This window comes from Equus asinus, chromosome 3 (assembly GCF_041296235.1).
Source record: "Equus asinus isolate D_3611 breed Donkey chromosome 3, EquAss-T2T_v2, whole genome shotgun sequence".
NCBI classification, from domain to species: domain Eukaryota; kingdom Metazoa; phylum Chordata; class Mammalia; order Perissodactyla; family Equidae; genus Equus; species Equus asinus.
In genome coordinates, this window is record NC_091792.1 from 109,698,601 (window position 1) to 109,713,519 (window position 14,919).

A 14,919-nucleotide genomic window follows, 5' to 3' on the forward strand; every position below is an offset into this window, starting at 1 on the left:
TGAGGAAGATTCACCCTGAGCTAACATCTGTGCCAGTCTTCCTCTATTTTGTATGTGGGTTGCTGCCACAGCTGCCATGGCTGACAAGTGGTATAGGTCTACGCCTGGGATTCAAACCTGTGAACCCGGGCCGCAGAAGCAGATCATGCCAAACTTAACCACTACACCATGGGGACGGCCACTTGGTAGTTTTCTGATTACTCATTCGTTCTCTTGTTATAGGTCTTTTGAGATAGTTTATTTCTTCTTCAATCAGTTTTGGTAATTTGTATGTTTCTTGCAATTTGTCCTAGAGTTACCTAACTTGTTGGCATATAATTGTTCATGGTTATAATCCCTTTTATTTCTTTTGACTTTGATGGTAGGACTTGGACATTAGAACCTCCAGAAATAAATTATCAAAGAATACTCAAAAGTTTGCATGCTTTTTAGTTATATTGGATGCAAATTATTTTCTCACATATGGTAAGAGTAGGCTGGTAGACTGATTCAAGAAACAAATTAAAACATAGGATTTGTAAGAGAGAAGAGAAAATTATGCAGTCTGGAAATAGTGTACCTTGTTTGCATATATTGGGGGTAAACTAGTTAGCTGGTAGCTACCAAAGAGATGGGCCTGAGTCCCTCTGAGTACCCTACTGTTCCTCAGTAGGCTGACAAGGGATGTCAAAGAAAACAATTTCTATTGTTTGTGGATTTCCCAAAAAAATTGTGATAGCTTAGTTGTGCAGTATACATCATAAGAACCTGTAGGTAATGTCTCCCAGTGTCTTCCTGTCATCCCTTCCATCTTAGACCAGGTCTGTACCATTTCTCTTATCAGAATTTTTCAAATTAAAACTCTTGGTAGGTTCTAGAATCAAATTTCCTTCCTGGGCTAGCTGTAAGTCCTAGGACCTGAACAGGGTTATCTGATATTTTTTATAGTCAATATTATGTTGTCTACCCACCTGTGTTTTGTTTCTGATAGAAATATTTTATGAAGAAATGTAAATAATTATACATTTTTCATTTTAATAGAGATACAGGAAGCCCAAAGGATCAAGCTAATGTTATGACTTCACAAAATGTTCATCTGAAGTCTCAGACCAGTGGATATACATGCAAGACACCAGCAGAGTTTAACTTGGATTCTGGAGAGCCTACGACTTCAGTTTTGGAAGAAAGGTATATGTGTGTGCTAAAGATAATAGGATTTACTCACTATATTAGTTACTCATTGCTGTGTAACAAATTACCCCAAACTTAGTAGTGACTTCCAAACATTTATTGTTTCATAGTTTCTGTGGGTCACAAATTTAGGAGAGGCTTAGCTGGCTAGTTCTGGCTCAGGGATTCTCATGAGGTGTTTGCATTTAAGATGTTTGTCTGGTTTGCAGTCCTTTGAAGGACTTGACTGGAACTAGTGGATCTACTTATAAGATAGCTCGTTCACATGATTTTTAGCTGGAGGCCCCAGTTCTTTGTCATGTGGCACTCTTCATAGGGCTGTTCAGTATGGAAGCTGGCTTCCCACAAAGTGAGTGATCCAAAACAAAGTATGACTACAATCAGGTCATAATGCCTTTTAATGACCTAGTCTCTGAAGTTGCATGCTGTCACTTCCACTTTTTTCTATTAACAAACAAGTCACTAAGTCCAGACCACATTCAGGGAGAGGGGAATTAGGCTCTATGTCTTGAAAGGAGGAGTATCTAAGAATTTGTGGATATATGTTTAGAGCATGCACACTCAGTGAGCAAATCAAATTAACCTACTCTTACAATATATGAAGTCATATACCCTTTTTTAAAATGAAGAAATGGTAAATTATAGCAATTCTCAGACTTTTAAAGAATGGTTAAGATTTTGTTACTATTTGGTGGGTTGTGACCACTAGACCGATCCGGGCTTCATAATAGGAGGAAAGGGATCTAGGACTGGGATAAGCTGAATCATCTCTGAACAATTTCTGGACTACATTTTAAATTCCATTTGTTTTTGGCTATAGTTTTTATGAAAAATTACGATAAGCTGATTTATGTCTAATTTTAGTTCTTATAATTTGATTTTTATTGAAGAATGTTATTTGTGTTGACTTAAATTCACAACTGATTCATGAATTAGTTTAAAAGGTTATAAAATTCTGTATCATGTTTGACAGTCAATTATGGGATTAAATTGTAGATTCTTTGTTTTGTGCAGCAAGTAAGTATATTATTGGTGACCTATATAACATCACTATTGGTTTCATAAAAAAGAAACCTGTGGCAGTTTTAGGAGAAAAATACCATTAAGGTAGATACATTAGATACATGTATTATAAAAGCACAAATTTTATGGTTTACTTTTTTTTTTCCTAAGTGGACCTTCCACTCCCAAGAATTATTTAATGTCTGAAATGAATAATTCTGAAGTGGTTGATAAGGAAGTTCAGGAAAGTTCAGGTAAGTTATTGTTTATTTTCTGCTGTCTTGATTTTTATGGCATTATGCATATGGAGTAAAGTGTGCTATGTTTTGTTTAAATTAGCATCAATGGCAAATGTGTATTGAGGATTCACTCTTAAGAACATTACCGTATGTTCAGAGATTTGTAAGACCTTATACTTAGGTGAGAGAGAAAGAGGGAGGGAAATAAGAATCAGAAAAAGAATGAGAGATGAGTGACAGTTCTTTCCGTGAAGTGGGATATAATGAAATAATTGGCACTTAAGATATCTACCTTAGTATTTAAAAATGTAAGGCTAAGGGGCCAGCCTTGTGGCCGAGTGGTTAAGTTTGTGTGCTCCGCTTCGGTGGCCCAGAGTGTCGCCGGTTCGGATTCTGGGCGTGGACATGGTACCGCTCATTAGGCCATGCTGAGGTGGCGTCCCACATGCCACAAGTTGAAGGACCCACAACTAAAATATACAACTATATACTGGGGGGTTTTGGGGAGAAAAAGCGGAAAAAAAAAAGAAGATTGGCAACAGTTGTCAGCTCAGGTGCCAATCTTTAAGAAAAAAGTGTTAAGCTGATAAGGGTATAAATGAAGCAAGATTAGCCATGTTTTGTTGATTAATGAAGCTGAGTGATGGCTATGTCAGGTTCATTATACTATTTTCTCTATTGTGAATATGTTTGAAACTTTCCCATAATAAAGTTTTAAAAATGCCTTTTAATAGAGAGTTTTGTAATTTTTTATGCCATTAAGAAAAGAATGTAAAAGAATATGCCGTTAAGAAAAGCACAGAAAGAATGTGTGCTTGGAATATAATCTGTTATACTGTTTTTTGTTTCTTAATTTGCTAATTCTTTTTCCTTTTAAATTCTTTTTTCTCCCTGTGTTTAGATTTATTTTATTCTTTTTCTCCTCTAAGTTGAATGCTTTCTATATTTATTTTTTTCTTTTTATGTGGTAAAGAAAAAGCAGTGAATGTTCCTGAGTATAGTTTTGGCTTAATTTTATAGTTTTTTTTTTTTTTTTACATAATGTTTTTGTAGTAGCGTACTCTAAATTATAGTGATTTTTCTTTGACCCAGCAGTTATTTAAAAGAACATTAGTCAAGAGCTTTGGTCTCCAGAGTCAGGAACCTGGGATTGAATCCAGTTCTATCACTTGTTACCTATGTTATCTTGAGTAAGAAGTTTCAGTGTTTTTAGATTTACCTTACCTATAAAATGGTGAAATCAGTTCCAATCCCATAGATGGATCTCAGGATGAATACACATTCCTTGCTTAGTTTAATACCTGACATATGATAAATATGCAACGTTGGCCGTTAGTCTAAGTAAAGTTGTGTTTTGCTTTGCTCTTTGTTGATAATTTCTAGTTTCATTTTATTGATCTAGGGAACTTTGGCTTGTGTTATTTATTCTTTGAATTTATTGAAGTTTTTTTTGTGTTCTAGAGCATACTTAGAACACATAAGCCTCATGGAAGAATAAAAATCTTGAAAAAGAATGTAATTTTTTTTGTGTATAGATAAGGATTTAAAAATATGTATATCCACTCATAATTTTGTTGATAATATAAGTGGATATGCATTTTTGAATATACTTTGAATATTTATGGAATTTTAAAATATTTATGGAATATTGTGGAATACTTACAATATTTTCTTCTAGGAGCTAGGGATGTAGGTAGTAGTGATGAAGTTTCTACCCTCCTGGAGCTTACTTTCTATGGGAGGCCAGGATGAAAGACAGTAAAAAAAGATAGCAGAACTTAGGAGTTGTTGGATATTGAGAGTAGAAAAATAAGGCAGGGATTTGGGGCTGGGAAATGGGGGTTATATATTTAGGTGGATTGGCAGAAAAGGCCTCAGTGAGGAATTGATCATTTGGGCAAAGATATAAAAGAGATGAGAAAACAAATCAAGCAGCTCTTTGGGGAAGTAGTGCCCCAGACACAGGGAAGATCAAGGGCAAAGTTTCTGATATGATAAAGAGTCTTTTCTGATCCAGAAACACAGAGGAGACTAGGAGGGCTAGAGCAGAGGAAGAGAGGGATAGAGTAGGAGGAGATGATGTCATGAGGTAACAAGAATGAAAGATCACATAGGATATTAAAGGCTATTGTAAGGATTTTTGGCTTTTATTAAGAGAGTTGGGAAGCCCTTAGAGGGTTATGAGCAGAGGAGAGCCATGACAGACCTGGAAACAGAATCTCTGTGGCTGCTGTGTGAGGGATGAACTGAGGAGTTTGAAGGGACTAGTGTAAGGTTGGAAGCAGGGAGGCCAGTTGGTGGGATAGTAATACTCCGAGTGATGGCGGCTTGGACTAGAGTGATATCAGTGGAAGGTGGAGAGCAGTAGTAGAATTTTAGGTATTTTTGGAGGTAGAGTCAACTAGATTTTCCGATGGGTGGGATATGGGGGTAAGAGAAAGAGGTATCAAGGATAATTTGAAGATTTTTGGCCTGAGCACCTGAAAGAATGGCTTTGCTGTTACTTGATTTGGAGACTGCTAGGAAAGGAGCAGATTTTGGGGAAAAGACCAGAATCTTAGATTTGGAGGTGTTACATTTGACACTATTCCGATCCTTTGTATCCTTACTTTTGATTTGTGAAGTCTGTTAAGGACTGCCAGAATTGCAGTAAAGTGCTTCCTTGCAATGGTCGGTCTCTTTCTCCTTCTGTTTCCTGCAGTGTTTGCTTTGTATGTTTCAGCACTATTATTGAGCATGTAAGCCTTCATAGGGAATGTACCTGCTTCGGTCAGATTTATCTCTTGATCCTGTTAAAATGCTTTTACCTTGTAGTCTGTTTTGTTGGATATTAATATTGTGACCCCTGCTTTCTTTTGATTTGTTGTTTCGTAGATCTTTGTTCATCCTTTCACTTAACCTTTCTTACAGAACTAAAACAAAGTGACTTAGAAATAGCACGTGATTGAATTTTTATTTTTAACTGGCTCTATCAGTATTTTTTCCTTTAGTGTTTAGCACATTTATACTTATTGTCGTAACAGATATGCTTGTTACCTCTTTGTAAAGTTGGTAGACATTCTTACATAGGCTCACAAGGACTCAGGATTTTTTTTTTTAAACACAGTGAACAACCAGTTGAATAGTAAAAATAGTCTTGATTCATAATCCATTTTCCTTTAAACTATCTGGCTATTGCTCTTTTGACTCACCATATCTAATGCTTATGAGTAGAAAATTTGAAGCCAGCCTTACTTCTTTTTTCCATTGTAGATAACGTGTTTTCTTTCATTTCCATGCTCTTAGGATTCTTTAATCTTTGAAATTCGAGAGTTGTCTCTGTGTTGCTTTTTTTGAAATAATTTCAGACTTACCCAGAAGTTCCTTATCCTCTTCATCCAGATTCCAGAGTTGTCAACATTTTACAACATTTGTTCCATCTCCCTGCCTACTTGCCCTACATATATGTTTATGCATGTTTGTTATAATTAGCCTTTTCTGAACTATTTGAGAGCAAGCTGCCTCAACTCTAGAATCAGTTATTTCTCTAGAATCAGTTATTTCTCCTAAGGAACCTGGTTTGTTTTAGTGGAGGATGGCATTTAGAAACCCAGATCTGGGCACTCAGTGTGCTCGTTCCTGGGATATCATTGCTTATAGGCTCTCTCAGTGGACTGAGATAGGAAATAGATACACATATATATATATGTACACCATACATACACAAGCATTTGTATCTGTTTCTGTGAATTCAAGAAATCTTGAATTCACGTCGGTATCCCCAATTCTAGTCCAACACCTTTGACTTTCCCTTTTCTGTTTTTATAAACCCCTTCTCTGATAGTGAGAAAGGTGGCTCCCATTATCTTCAGTATATTTACTTATTTGCTTTGTTCCTTCTCTGCCTCCAAGGCATACTGCTGTGTGAAAGTTTTCAGAGAATATCCCGCTCTACTTGTTCTAGTGGGGATTGCATGGGAAATTGGAACTTTTTTTGATAACAGCTTTATTGAGGTATATTTCACATAGCATGCAGTTAACCCATTTATAGTATGTAATTCAGTGGTATGCAGCCATCACCACAATAAATTTTAGAAGATTTTCATCACCCCAAGAAAGAAATTCCATATTCTTTAGCAGGTACCTTCCATTTCATCACCTCTCACATCCCCCATGTCGAGGCATCCACTAATCTACTTTTTTTTTTTTTTTAATTTGTGAAAAGTAATTTAATCCCAGCTCTTGCCCACATCTGTGTCCCTATCTTCATATACTGTGTCGCTTGTACAAAGTGCCACGGTCGATTTTGAGCATCTCTTGTTCAGTTTCGGGTGTCTCTTTCCCAATGCCTTTCGTCATCCATTCCTGTTGAAGTCCCTCTTACTCTAAGCCAGGAAAACAATTCTCTTGCTCTTTGCTTGATTTGTGCATGTAAATGCAGGTTTCATGATCTACATTTAACAGCCAAAAAGAAAAAAAAGAAAGAAAGAAAAGAACCCCACGTGGTACAAAGACTGGAAACCACTGAGGAAAGATTGGAGTGTTTATCTCATGCAGGGCCCCAAATATCTGATCCCTCAAAGTTTTTGCAATTGTCACTATAGGTAGCGTTTTCATAAAAGCAATTTTTTTTTAATTAAGATTATGATAGATTACAACCTTGTGAGATTTCAGTAGTACATTATTGTTAGTCATGTTGTGGGTACACCACTTCATCCTTTGTGCCCTCCCCCCACCCCACTTTTCCCTGGTAACCACCAATCAGTTCTCCTTGTCTATATGTTAACTTCCACCTATAAGTGGAGTCATATAGAGTTCGTCTTTCTCTGTCTGGCTTATTTCACTTAACATAATACCATCAAGGTCCATCTATGTTGATGCGAATGGAACAATTTTGTCCTTTTTATGGCTGAGTAGTATTCCATTGTGTATATATACCATATCTTCTTTATCCAATCATCAGTTTCTGGGCATGTAGGTTGGTTCCACGTCTTGGCTATTGTAAATAATGCTGCGATGAACATAGGGGTGCATGGGACTCTTGGGATTGCTGATTTCAGGTTCTTAGGATAGATACCCACTAGTGGGATGGCTGGGTCATAGGGTATTTCTATTTTTAACTTTTTGAGAAATCTCCATACTGTTTTCCATAGTGGTTGCACTAGTTTGCATTCCCACCAACAGTGTATGAGGGTTCCTTTTTCTCCACAAGCTCTCCAACATTTGTCACTCTTGGTTTTGGATATTTTTGCCAATCTAACGGGTGTAAGGTGGTATCTTAGTGTAGTTTTGATTTGCATTTCCCTGATGATTAGTGATGATGAACATCTTTTCATGTGTCTATTGGCCATACTTATATCTTCTTTGGAGAAATGTCTGTTCATGTCCTCTGCCCATTTTTTGATCGGGTTGTTTGTTTTTTTGTTGTTAACCTGTGTGAGTTCTTTGTATATCATGAAAATTAACCCTTTGTCAGATAAGTGGCTTGTAAATATTTTTTCCCAATTAGTGGGCTGTTTTTTTGTTTGAATCCTGTTTTCCCTTGCCTGAAGAAGCTCTTTAGTCTGATGAAGTCCCATTTGTTTATTCTTTCTATTGTTTCCCTCATCTGAGGAGTTATAGTGTCCGAAAAGATTCTTTTGAAACTGATGTCAAAGAGTGTACTGCCTATATTCGCTTCTAGAAGACTTATTGTTTCAGGCCTAATCTTTAGGTCTTTGATCCATTTTGAGTTTATTTTTGTGAATGGTGAAAAAGAATGGTCAATTTTCATTCTTTTACATGTGGCTGTCCAGTTTTCCCAGAACCATTTGTTGAAGAGACTTTCTTTTCTCCGTTGTAGGCCCTCAGCTCCTTTATCAAAGATTAGCTGTCCATGGATGTGTGGTTTTATCTCTGGGCTTTCAATTCTGTTCCATTTGATCACTGTAGCTTTGTAGTATGTTTTGAAATCGGGGATTATGATGCCTCCAGCTTTGTTTTTCTTACTCAGGATTGCTGTAGCAATTCGCGGTCTTTTGTTGCCCCATATGAATTTTAGGATTCTTTCTTCAATTTCTGTAAAGAATATCATTGAGATTCTATTTGGGATTGCATTGAATCTGTAGATTGCTTTAGGTAGTATGGACATTTTAACTATGTTTATTCTTGAATCCATGTGCATGGAATGTCTTTCCATCTCTTTCTGTCGTCGTCAGTTTCTTTCAAGAAAGTCTTGTAGTTTTCATTGTATAAATCTTTCACTTCCTTGGTTAAATTTATCCCAAGGTATTTTATTCTTTTCGTTGCGATTGTGAATGGGATTGAGTTCTTGAGTTCTTTTTCTGTTAGTTCATTGTTAGTGTATAGAAATGCTTCTGATTTATGTATGTTGATATTATACCCTGCTTTTTGCTGTAGCTCTTGATTATTTCTAATAGTTTTCCTATGGATTCTTTGGGGTTTTCTATACATAAGATCATGTCGTCTGCAAACAGTGAGAGTTTTACTTCTTCATTCCCTTTTGGATTCCTTTTTATTTCTTTTTCCTGCCGAATTGCTCTGGCCAAGACCTCCAGTACTATATTGAATAGGAGTGGTGAAAGTGGGCACCCTTGTATTGTTCCTGTCCTCAGAGGGATGGCTTTCAGTTTTTGTCCGTTGAGTATGATGTTGGCTGTGGGTTTGTCATATGTGGCCTTTATTATGTTGAGGTACTTTCCTTCTATACCCATTTTATTGAGGGTTTTTATCATAAATGGGTGTTGGATCTTGTCGAATGCTTTCTCTGCATCTATTGAGATGATCATGTGGTTTTTGTTTCTCATTTTATTAATGTAGTGTATCACATTGATTGACTTGCAGATGTTGAACCATCCCTGTGTCCCTGATATAAATCCCACTTGATCATGGTGTATAATCTTTTTGATGTATTGCTGTATTTGGTTTGCCAGAATTTTGTTGAGGATTTTTGCGTCTATGTTCATCAGTGATATCGGCCTGTAGTTCTCCTTCTTTGATCTCTATAGATTTACTTACTCTGAACAGGGAAATTAGATTTTATGGTCACTAGAGTTTCTTCCAAGCCAGCAGTTTTATAAAGTATTTAATTTAATCATTCTTAACAATCTTTTGCTATCATGGATTCATTTGAGAATGTAGTGAAAGCTTAGACCTACTTTTCAGAAAATGCATATTTCATACAAAATTGTATCAAAAATTTTAGGTAATTCACAAACATTAATTGTTGTTCCAGTTACATATTACTGCATCCTCAAAACTTAGTGGCTTACTACAAGAATTGATTTATCACTCATGGTTCCATGGGTTGACTTGACTTAGCTGGGCAGTTCTCTCTTGGGCTCTCTCATGTGTTTGTAGTTAAATACAAGCTGCTGAGTCTGGAGTCATTTGAAAATTCAACTAGGCTGTAAGTCCAGGGTAACTTCTTCACTTAGATATTTGCCACCCAGCCAGGGTGAATGGAACAATCGAGGGCTGCCCAAAAATCTCTTTTCCTTTGCATGGGCTTTCCACATGGTTACTTGGGTGTCCTCACAACATGGGTCTTAGAGTAGTCAGTCCTCATATATGGTCGCTATCTTTCCCCAGAGTGAAGTTCTAAGAGACTCAGGTTGAACCTTCATATCTTCTTAGTACTTAGTACTTAGTACTTAGCCTTCAAAGTCCCAGAATGTCATTTCTGCTGCATTTTGTTAGTCTAGCAAGTCTTTAAGGCCAGCAGAGATTCAAGAAGGAGGGAGTTAGACTCTACCTCTTGATAGAGAACAACATTTGTGCCTGGGAAAGGAAAGAACTGATGGCAGTTAAGTGTAGACTGAAGTGGAGAACCCCTGACCTAATTGGCACACTGCTAAATTCAGTCCAGTTGTACTATTTTAGAACTTTAAGGATCATAGATTACATTATTAGCATATTAATTGTTCCTTATCACGACCTGCATTTTTATCCACCTGGTGGCTTATTTCACCTGAAGTCCACCAGCAATAGAAAACCTGTTTTTGTTATTTTTAACTATTATGCTCTTTAGGTATGGTCATTGGAGCAAAATCTAGAGAAATGTTACACTGTTTTTCATTAGTCTTTATTCCGTAGCAGTGAAAAGCCAAAGGAGTAATAAAATGTATTATCAGAACAAATTTTACTTAAAATGCCTACACTGAAGTTGACTAGGTAACATACTGTATTTAACTCACCATGGAATTAGCAGCCATTGCTCATGATATTATCTTTTGCCTTTTTCAGATGACTCAAGAGTAAAAGGATCTAAAGTAACACTAGAGAACAAAATACATTACAAAATAGGTAAGATTATTTCTCTCCTTATGTATTTTCATAATGTAAAACTTCTGTTTATGTATGTAACTTAATTTTTCTCAAGCAAGGGGGAAATATTATTTGGGTTAATTGGCAGATAAATTAAAACCACAAATTTAGTTTTCATTAATTTCGCAGTAAATCATAGGCCACTGAGTTTCTTTATGTCCATTTATAAATCCTGTGGCCCTCTCAGTATTTGCTCCATAATAGGGAGCATGATCCCACTTAGGCTAAAAAGCCAGGGTGGAGAATTCTGTAAAATATAACTGTGATATAGATGGCGTCCCTGGCAACTTCTCCTCCCATTTTTATACAGTTTACTTGTAAACAGAGCACTAGCTAGGACAGGTAAGTAGGCAAAGCTGGGAGTTGTGGAACTCACAGAGAGGCCCGTGTGAGGATTAAAACACCATGGTTTCCAAAGATATGTTTGCCAGTCAAGATTCATGGGACCTCCCATCTTTTTGGGATTGGAGTGGCTTTTTATGTTTCTCTCTGTACTTGAAGCTGTGAGTATTCTGTGCTTGTACCTGAAGAGAACCAGAAGGAGTGAAACTTTCTGTCATCGCTTCAACCAAAAACTCACATCTTGTCAGTTATATTTTGTGCACCCATATGAAGAGAGACTGCTCAATGCTTAATGCCTGTCTTGGAGTGGAATGTTGACTAGAGTCAGGAGTAGGCAAAGAGAGATAAAACCATCCCTGAGCAGGGGCTCCAGCAACCAGAGAGAGGAAACTCAAGCATTATGCCTGAGAACAGTGGCAACTTCTGGTGAGCTAGAAATTTTTAGTAGATGGATAACAATTTTCAGAAGAAATAAGAGCACTTTAAGAGATTCCCTTATAGCATAGAAGACTTTCTGGTACTAAAAATCATAATTTTTCAGTTTAAAAAGTCAGTAGATGAACTGAAAGTAGAGATAGTCACTGTTGAGAGCTGAATTAGTAGCTGGTGTTAACATGGAAGAAAGTCCTCAGAGCAGAGATACAAAAAGATGGAAACCATGATGAAAAATGATATGCAGTGGAAACATGGAGACAGCAGATAAAACATGCAAATAATAGGATTTCCAGAAAAAAGAAACATTTAAAGGAGAGAAAACAGTTAAAGTAGTTAAAGAAAGCTTCCCTAGATTAAAGGTACGCTTTAATCTGCAGTTTGAATGATTTTACCAACTGTCTGTCAGAAGTAATGAAAAATATATACCTCTAAATGTAAGTTAATAAAATTCCTAAATTTCAAGAATAGAAGCTTCCAGACAGAAGGATAAAGTTACATATAAAGGAAAAAAAAATGACTAGCACTATGCATCTGTGTAACACTGGAAGAATAAGATCGTATCTATAGCCTACTTTCAGAAATATATTACAATGCAATAATCTTATACCCAGCCAAGATATCTTTCTTTCTAAGTGAATTTATTTTGCAGATAATGCAAGATTGAGTTTAGTATCTTCCATGTATAATACCCATGTGTGGTGTTCTAACGAAGTATCATATAAATCAAAACTAAGTCCAAAGAGAGGAAACAGTAGTGAGGAATAATTCTTGGAATGTATGTCGATAATTTAAATAAAGTCTTTGTTTTCTGTTGTTTTGTACCAAATTACCACAAATTTAGTGCCTAGACTACACATATTTATGGTTCCATGGTTTCCGTGGATCAGGAGCCCAGGCATAATAGATTAACTGGGTCGTCTGTTCAGGGATCTCACAGACAGCAACCAAAAGTGTCAGCCTGGGCTGTTGTCTCATCTGAGGCTTGAGGCCCTCTTCCAAGGTCATGTGGGCGTTCGCAGAATTCAGTTCCTTGAAATTGTAGGACTGAGGTACTTGTTTTCTTGCTGGCTGTCAGCAATAGGCCTCTACTCTTCATCTTCTAGAGGCCACTTGTAGTTCTTACCACATGAACTTTTCCTTAGGCCCCTTCACTGTATGATAACTTGCTTCTTCAAAGTCAGCAAGGAAGGATTTCTCACTGTTTCTGCTAGATAGTATCTTGTATGTATAATATCATATATTATCATATATATAATCATGAGGTAATCACAGGAGTGACTTTGCATATTCTATTGATGAGGAGAAAGTCACAGGTCCCATCCTAAGGCAGGGGACTGTAGAAGGGGGTGACTCATTGCTGATTACCTTAGGATGTGTCAGCTACTTAATGTTAATGTAATTGGGGATTTATAAGTGCTAGTTAAAGATTTTTGTAATAATACCTTGAAATCCAGACTGTCTTAACAGAACTTGGTAGAATAGGGACAAGAGTAGGGGTCAAAAACGGGGTAATAAAAGTAGTCTAAAAGTTTGCTTTTACCAAATGAGAAAAAGGAGAGGATAGCATATCTTGGTAAGGGATATAGTTTTTAATATAATCATGGAGAAATAAGAGTTTGATGTTTAAATGTCAGGAGTGGGTAGGTAACTAATACTAGAGTGCAGAAGCACAGCAAAACTTTGAAATGGCCAAGGGGAGGAGGGAGAAAAGAAATGATCATTTGATCAAACCAATAAAATGAGGAGAAAGAAGAATCACTAATGTAGAATAACTAGTAAATATAAAGTAAGATGGATGGAATAAAAGGAAGCCTGTTACTTGTTTACACTAAGAGAGTCTGAATGGGTTGAATTCCTCTAATAAGATAGACTATCAGATTTGGTTAAACAGTGCAAACTGACCTATATGTTTATAAGAAACACTTAAGACAATTTTTAAAATAAAAAAATTGTCAAAGAATTAGGTATGCTAATGTAAACGAAAATAAAATAGTGCCATTTTAATATTAGGCAAAGTGGAATTTAGTGTTAAAATGCTGAACAGGATAAAGAAGGACATATAATGATAAAATGAACAATTTATGAGGAAAATAGAAAAATCATAAACTCTTATGCACCAAACAACCTAGCAACTAAAATATATAAATAAAAAACTAAGAAAAAGCAAGAAGATTTTTAATTAAACAATCCAGTTTGACTGGCAGATTTTAATAAACCACTTTCAGAATTGGACAGCTCTAGCAAACAAAAAATAGACAAGAACATAGGAATTGAGTATATAGCCAACAAACTCAACTTAGTATATAGAATTTTACATTCTTCAGATAAAATGAGTGGATATGTGTTTATACACACACAGACATGCACATGTAACTACCCTTTTTTGTTTTTGTTTTAGTAGTAAAAACTTGATTACAACACTTGTTACGGGAAATGTGACATAACATTTTAAAAAGCAATTCTCAAATATTGTGTTTATTTTCTCAGCCTTGAAAGGTATTTCTTTTCATGATTAGCATGCCTATGTAATTTTAAGCATTTTGGTTTATGTTAAATTGTGTGTTTAATAATTGAGGTAAGCACGAAAGCCAAAATAAGAATTCAGATAAAATTTCTCTTACCTCTATTTCCCCCAAAGATCCATGAACCTATTAAAATAAATGCGTAACTACCTTTGATTTACAAATTTCCTATCTTGGGGCATTTAGGTGGTTTTCAATTTGATTTTTTCTTTCTGTTAAACAGTACTACCATGAATGTTCTTGTACATACAGCTTTGTTCAATTTTGTGAATTTTTTTGCAAACTCATTTTCTAGAAATGAAATTTCTGAGTCAAAGAGTATTATAATAATAGGTACTTTCAAATTATCTTCAATTAGTTTACATTTCTACCTACAAGATATGAGAGTTCCTATCTACCTTTAGCATCATTAATGCTGAGTATTATCAAGTTTTTAAATCTCCCAGTCTAGTAACCTATTTTTCCTTTGGTGTTTCTTTATTAGCACAAATATATCTTAAAATTTTGTTGTAGTGTTTTGTCTACAAGTATTAGTGTTCTAAAAGATGGTATCAGTCTTGCCACTGCAAAATACCATCCAACTAAGCATTTATATGTGTATATTTTTGTCTAATATCTTTTTACAGTATTGCCCTCCAACACACCAAATGTTCGCAGGACCAAGAGAACACGATTGAAACCTTTGGAATACTGGCGAGGGGAGCGAATAGATTATCAGGGAAGGCCCTCAGGTAAATTCCAGTTTATACTTTAATGTCTGATGATAAAAAATAATAATGAGGATTGCTACAGTTTATTTGTGTATGTTACATGTCAAGCACTTAGTTACATATTTACATATATTACCTCATTTAGTCATTATCTCCCAAAAACGTGACAAGAATAGATTCAAATCCAGATTTGTC

The 14,919-nt window shown here is 35.9% G+C and overlaps 1 protein-coding gene across 5 annotated transcripts in view; it reads left to right on the forward strand.

Annotated features, from left to right (window-relative positions):
• Window positions 1–14,919, forward strand: part of CENPC (centromere protein C) — a 112,281-nt gene that overhangs the window by 51,464 nt on the left and 45,898 nt on the right. For all 5 annotated transcript variants that reach the window (XM_070505739.1, XM_070505740.1, XM_044766089.2 and 2 more), the window contains 4 exons: window positions 1,021–1,167; window positions 2,344–2,426; window positions 10,635–10,694; window positions 14,641–14,745. In XM_070505739.1, coding sequence (XP_070361840.1) covers window positions 1,021–1,167; window positions 2,344–2,426; window positions 10,635–10,694; window positions 14,641–14,745 — 395 coding nt within the window. The remainder of the gene's footprint in view (window positions 1–1,020; window positions 1,168–2,343; window positions 2,427–10,634; window positions 10,695–14,640; window positions 14,746–14,919) is intronic.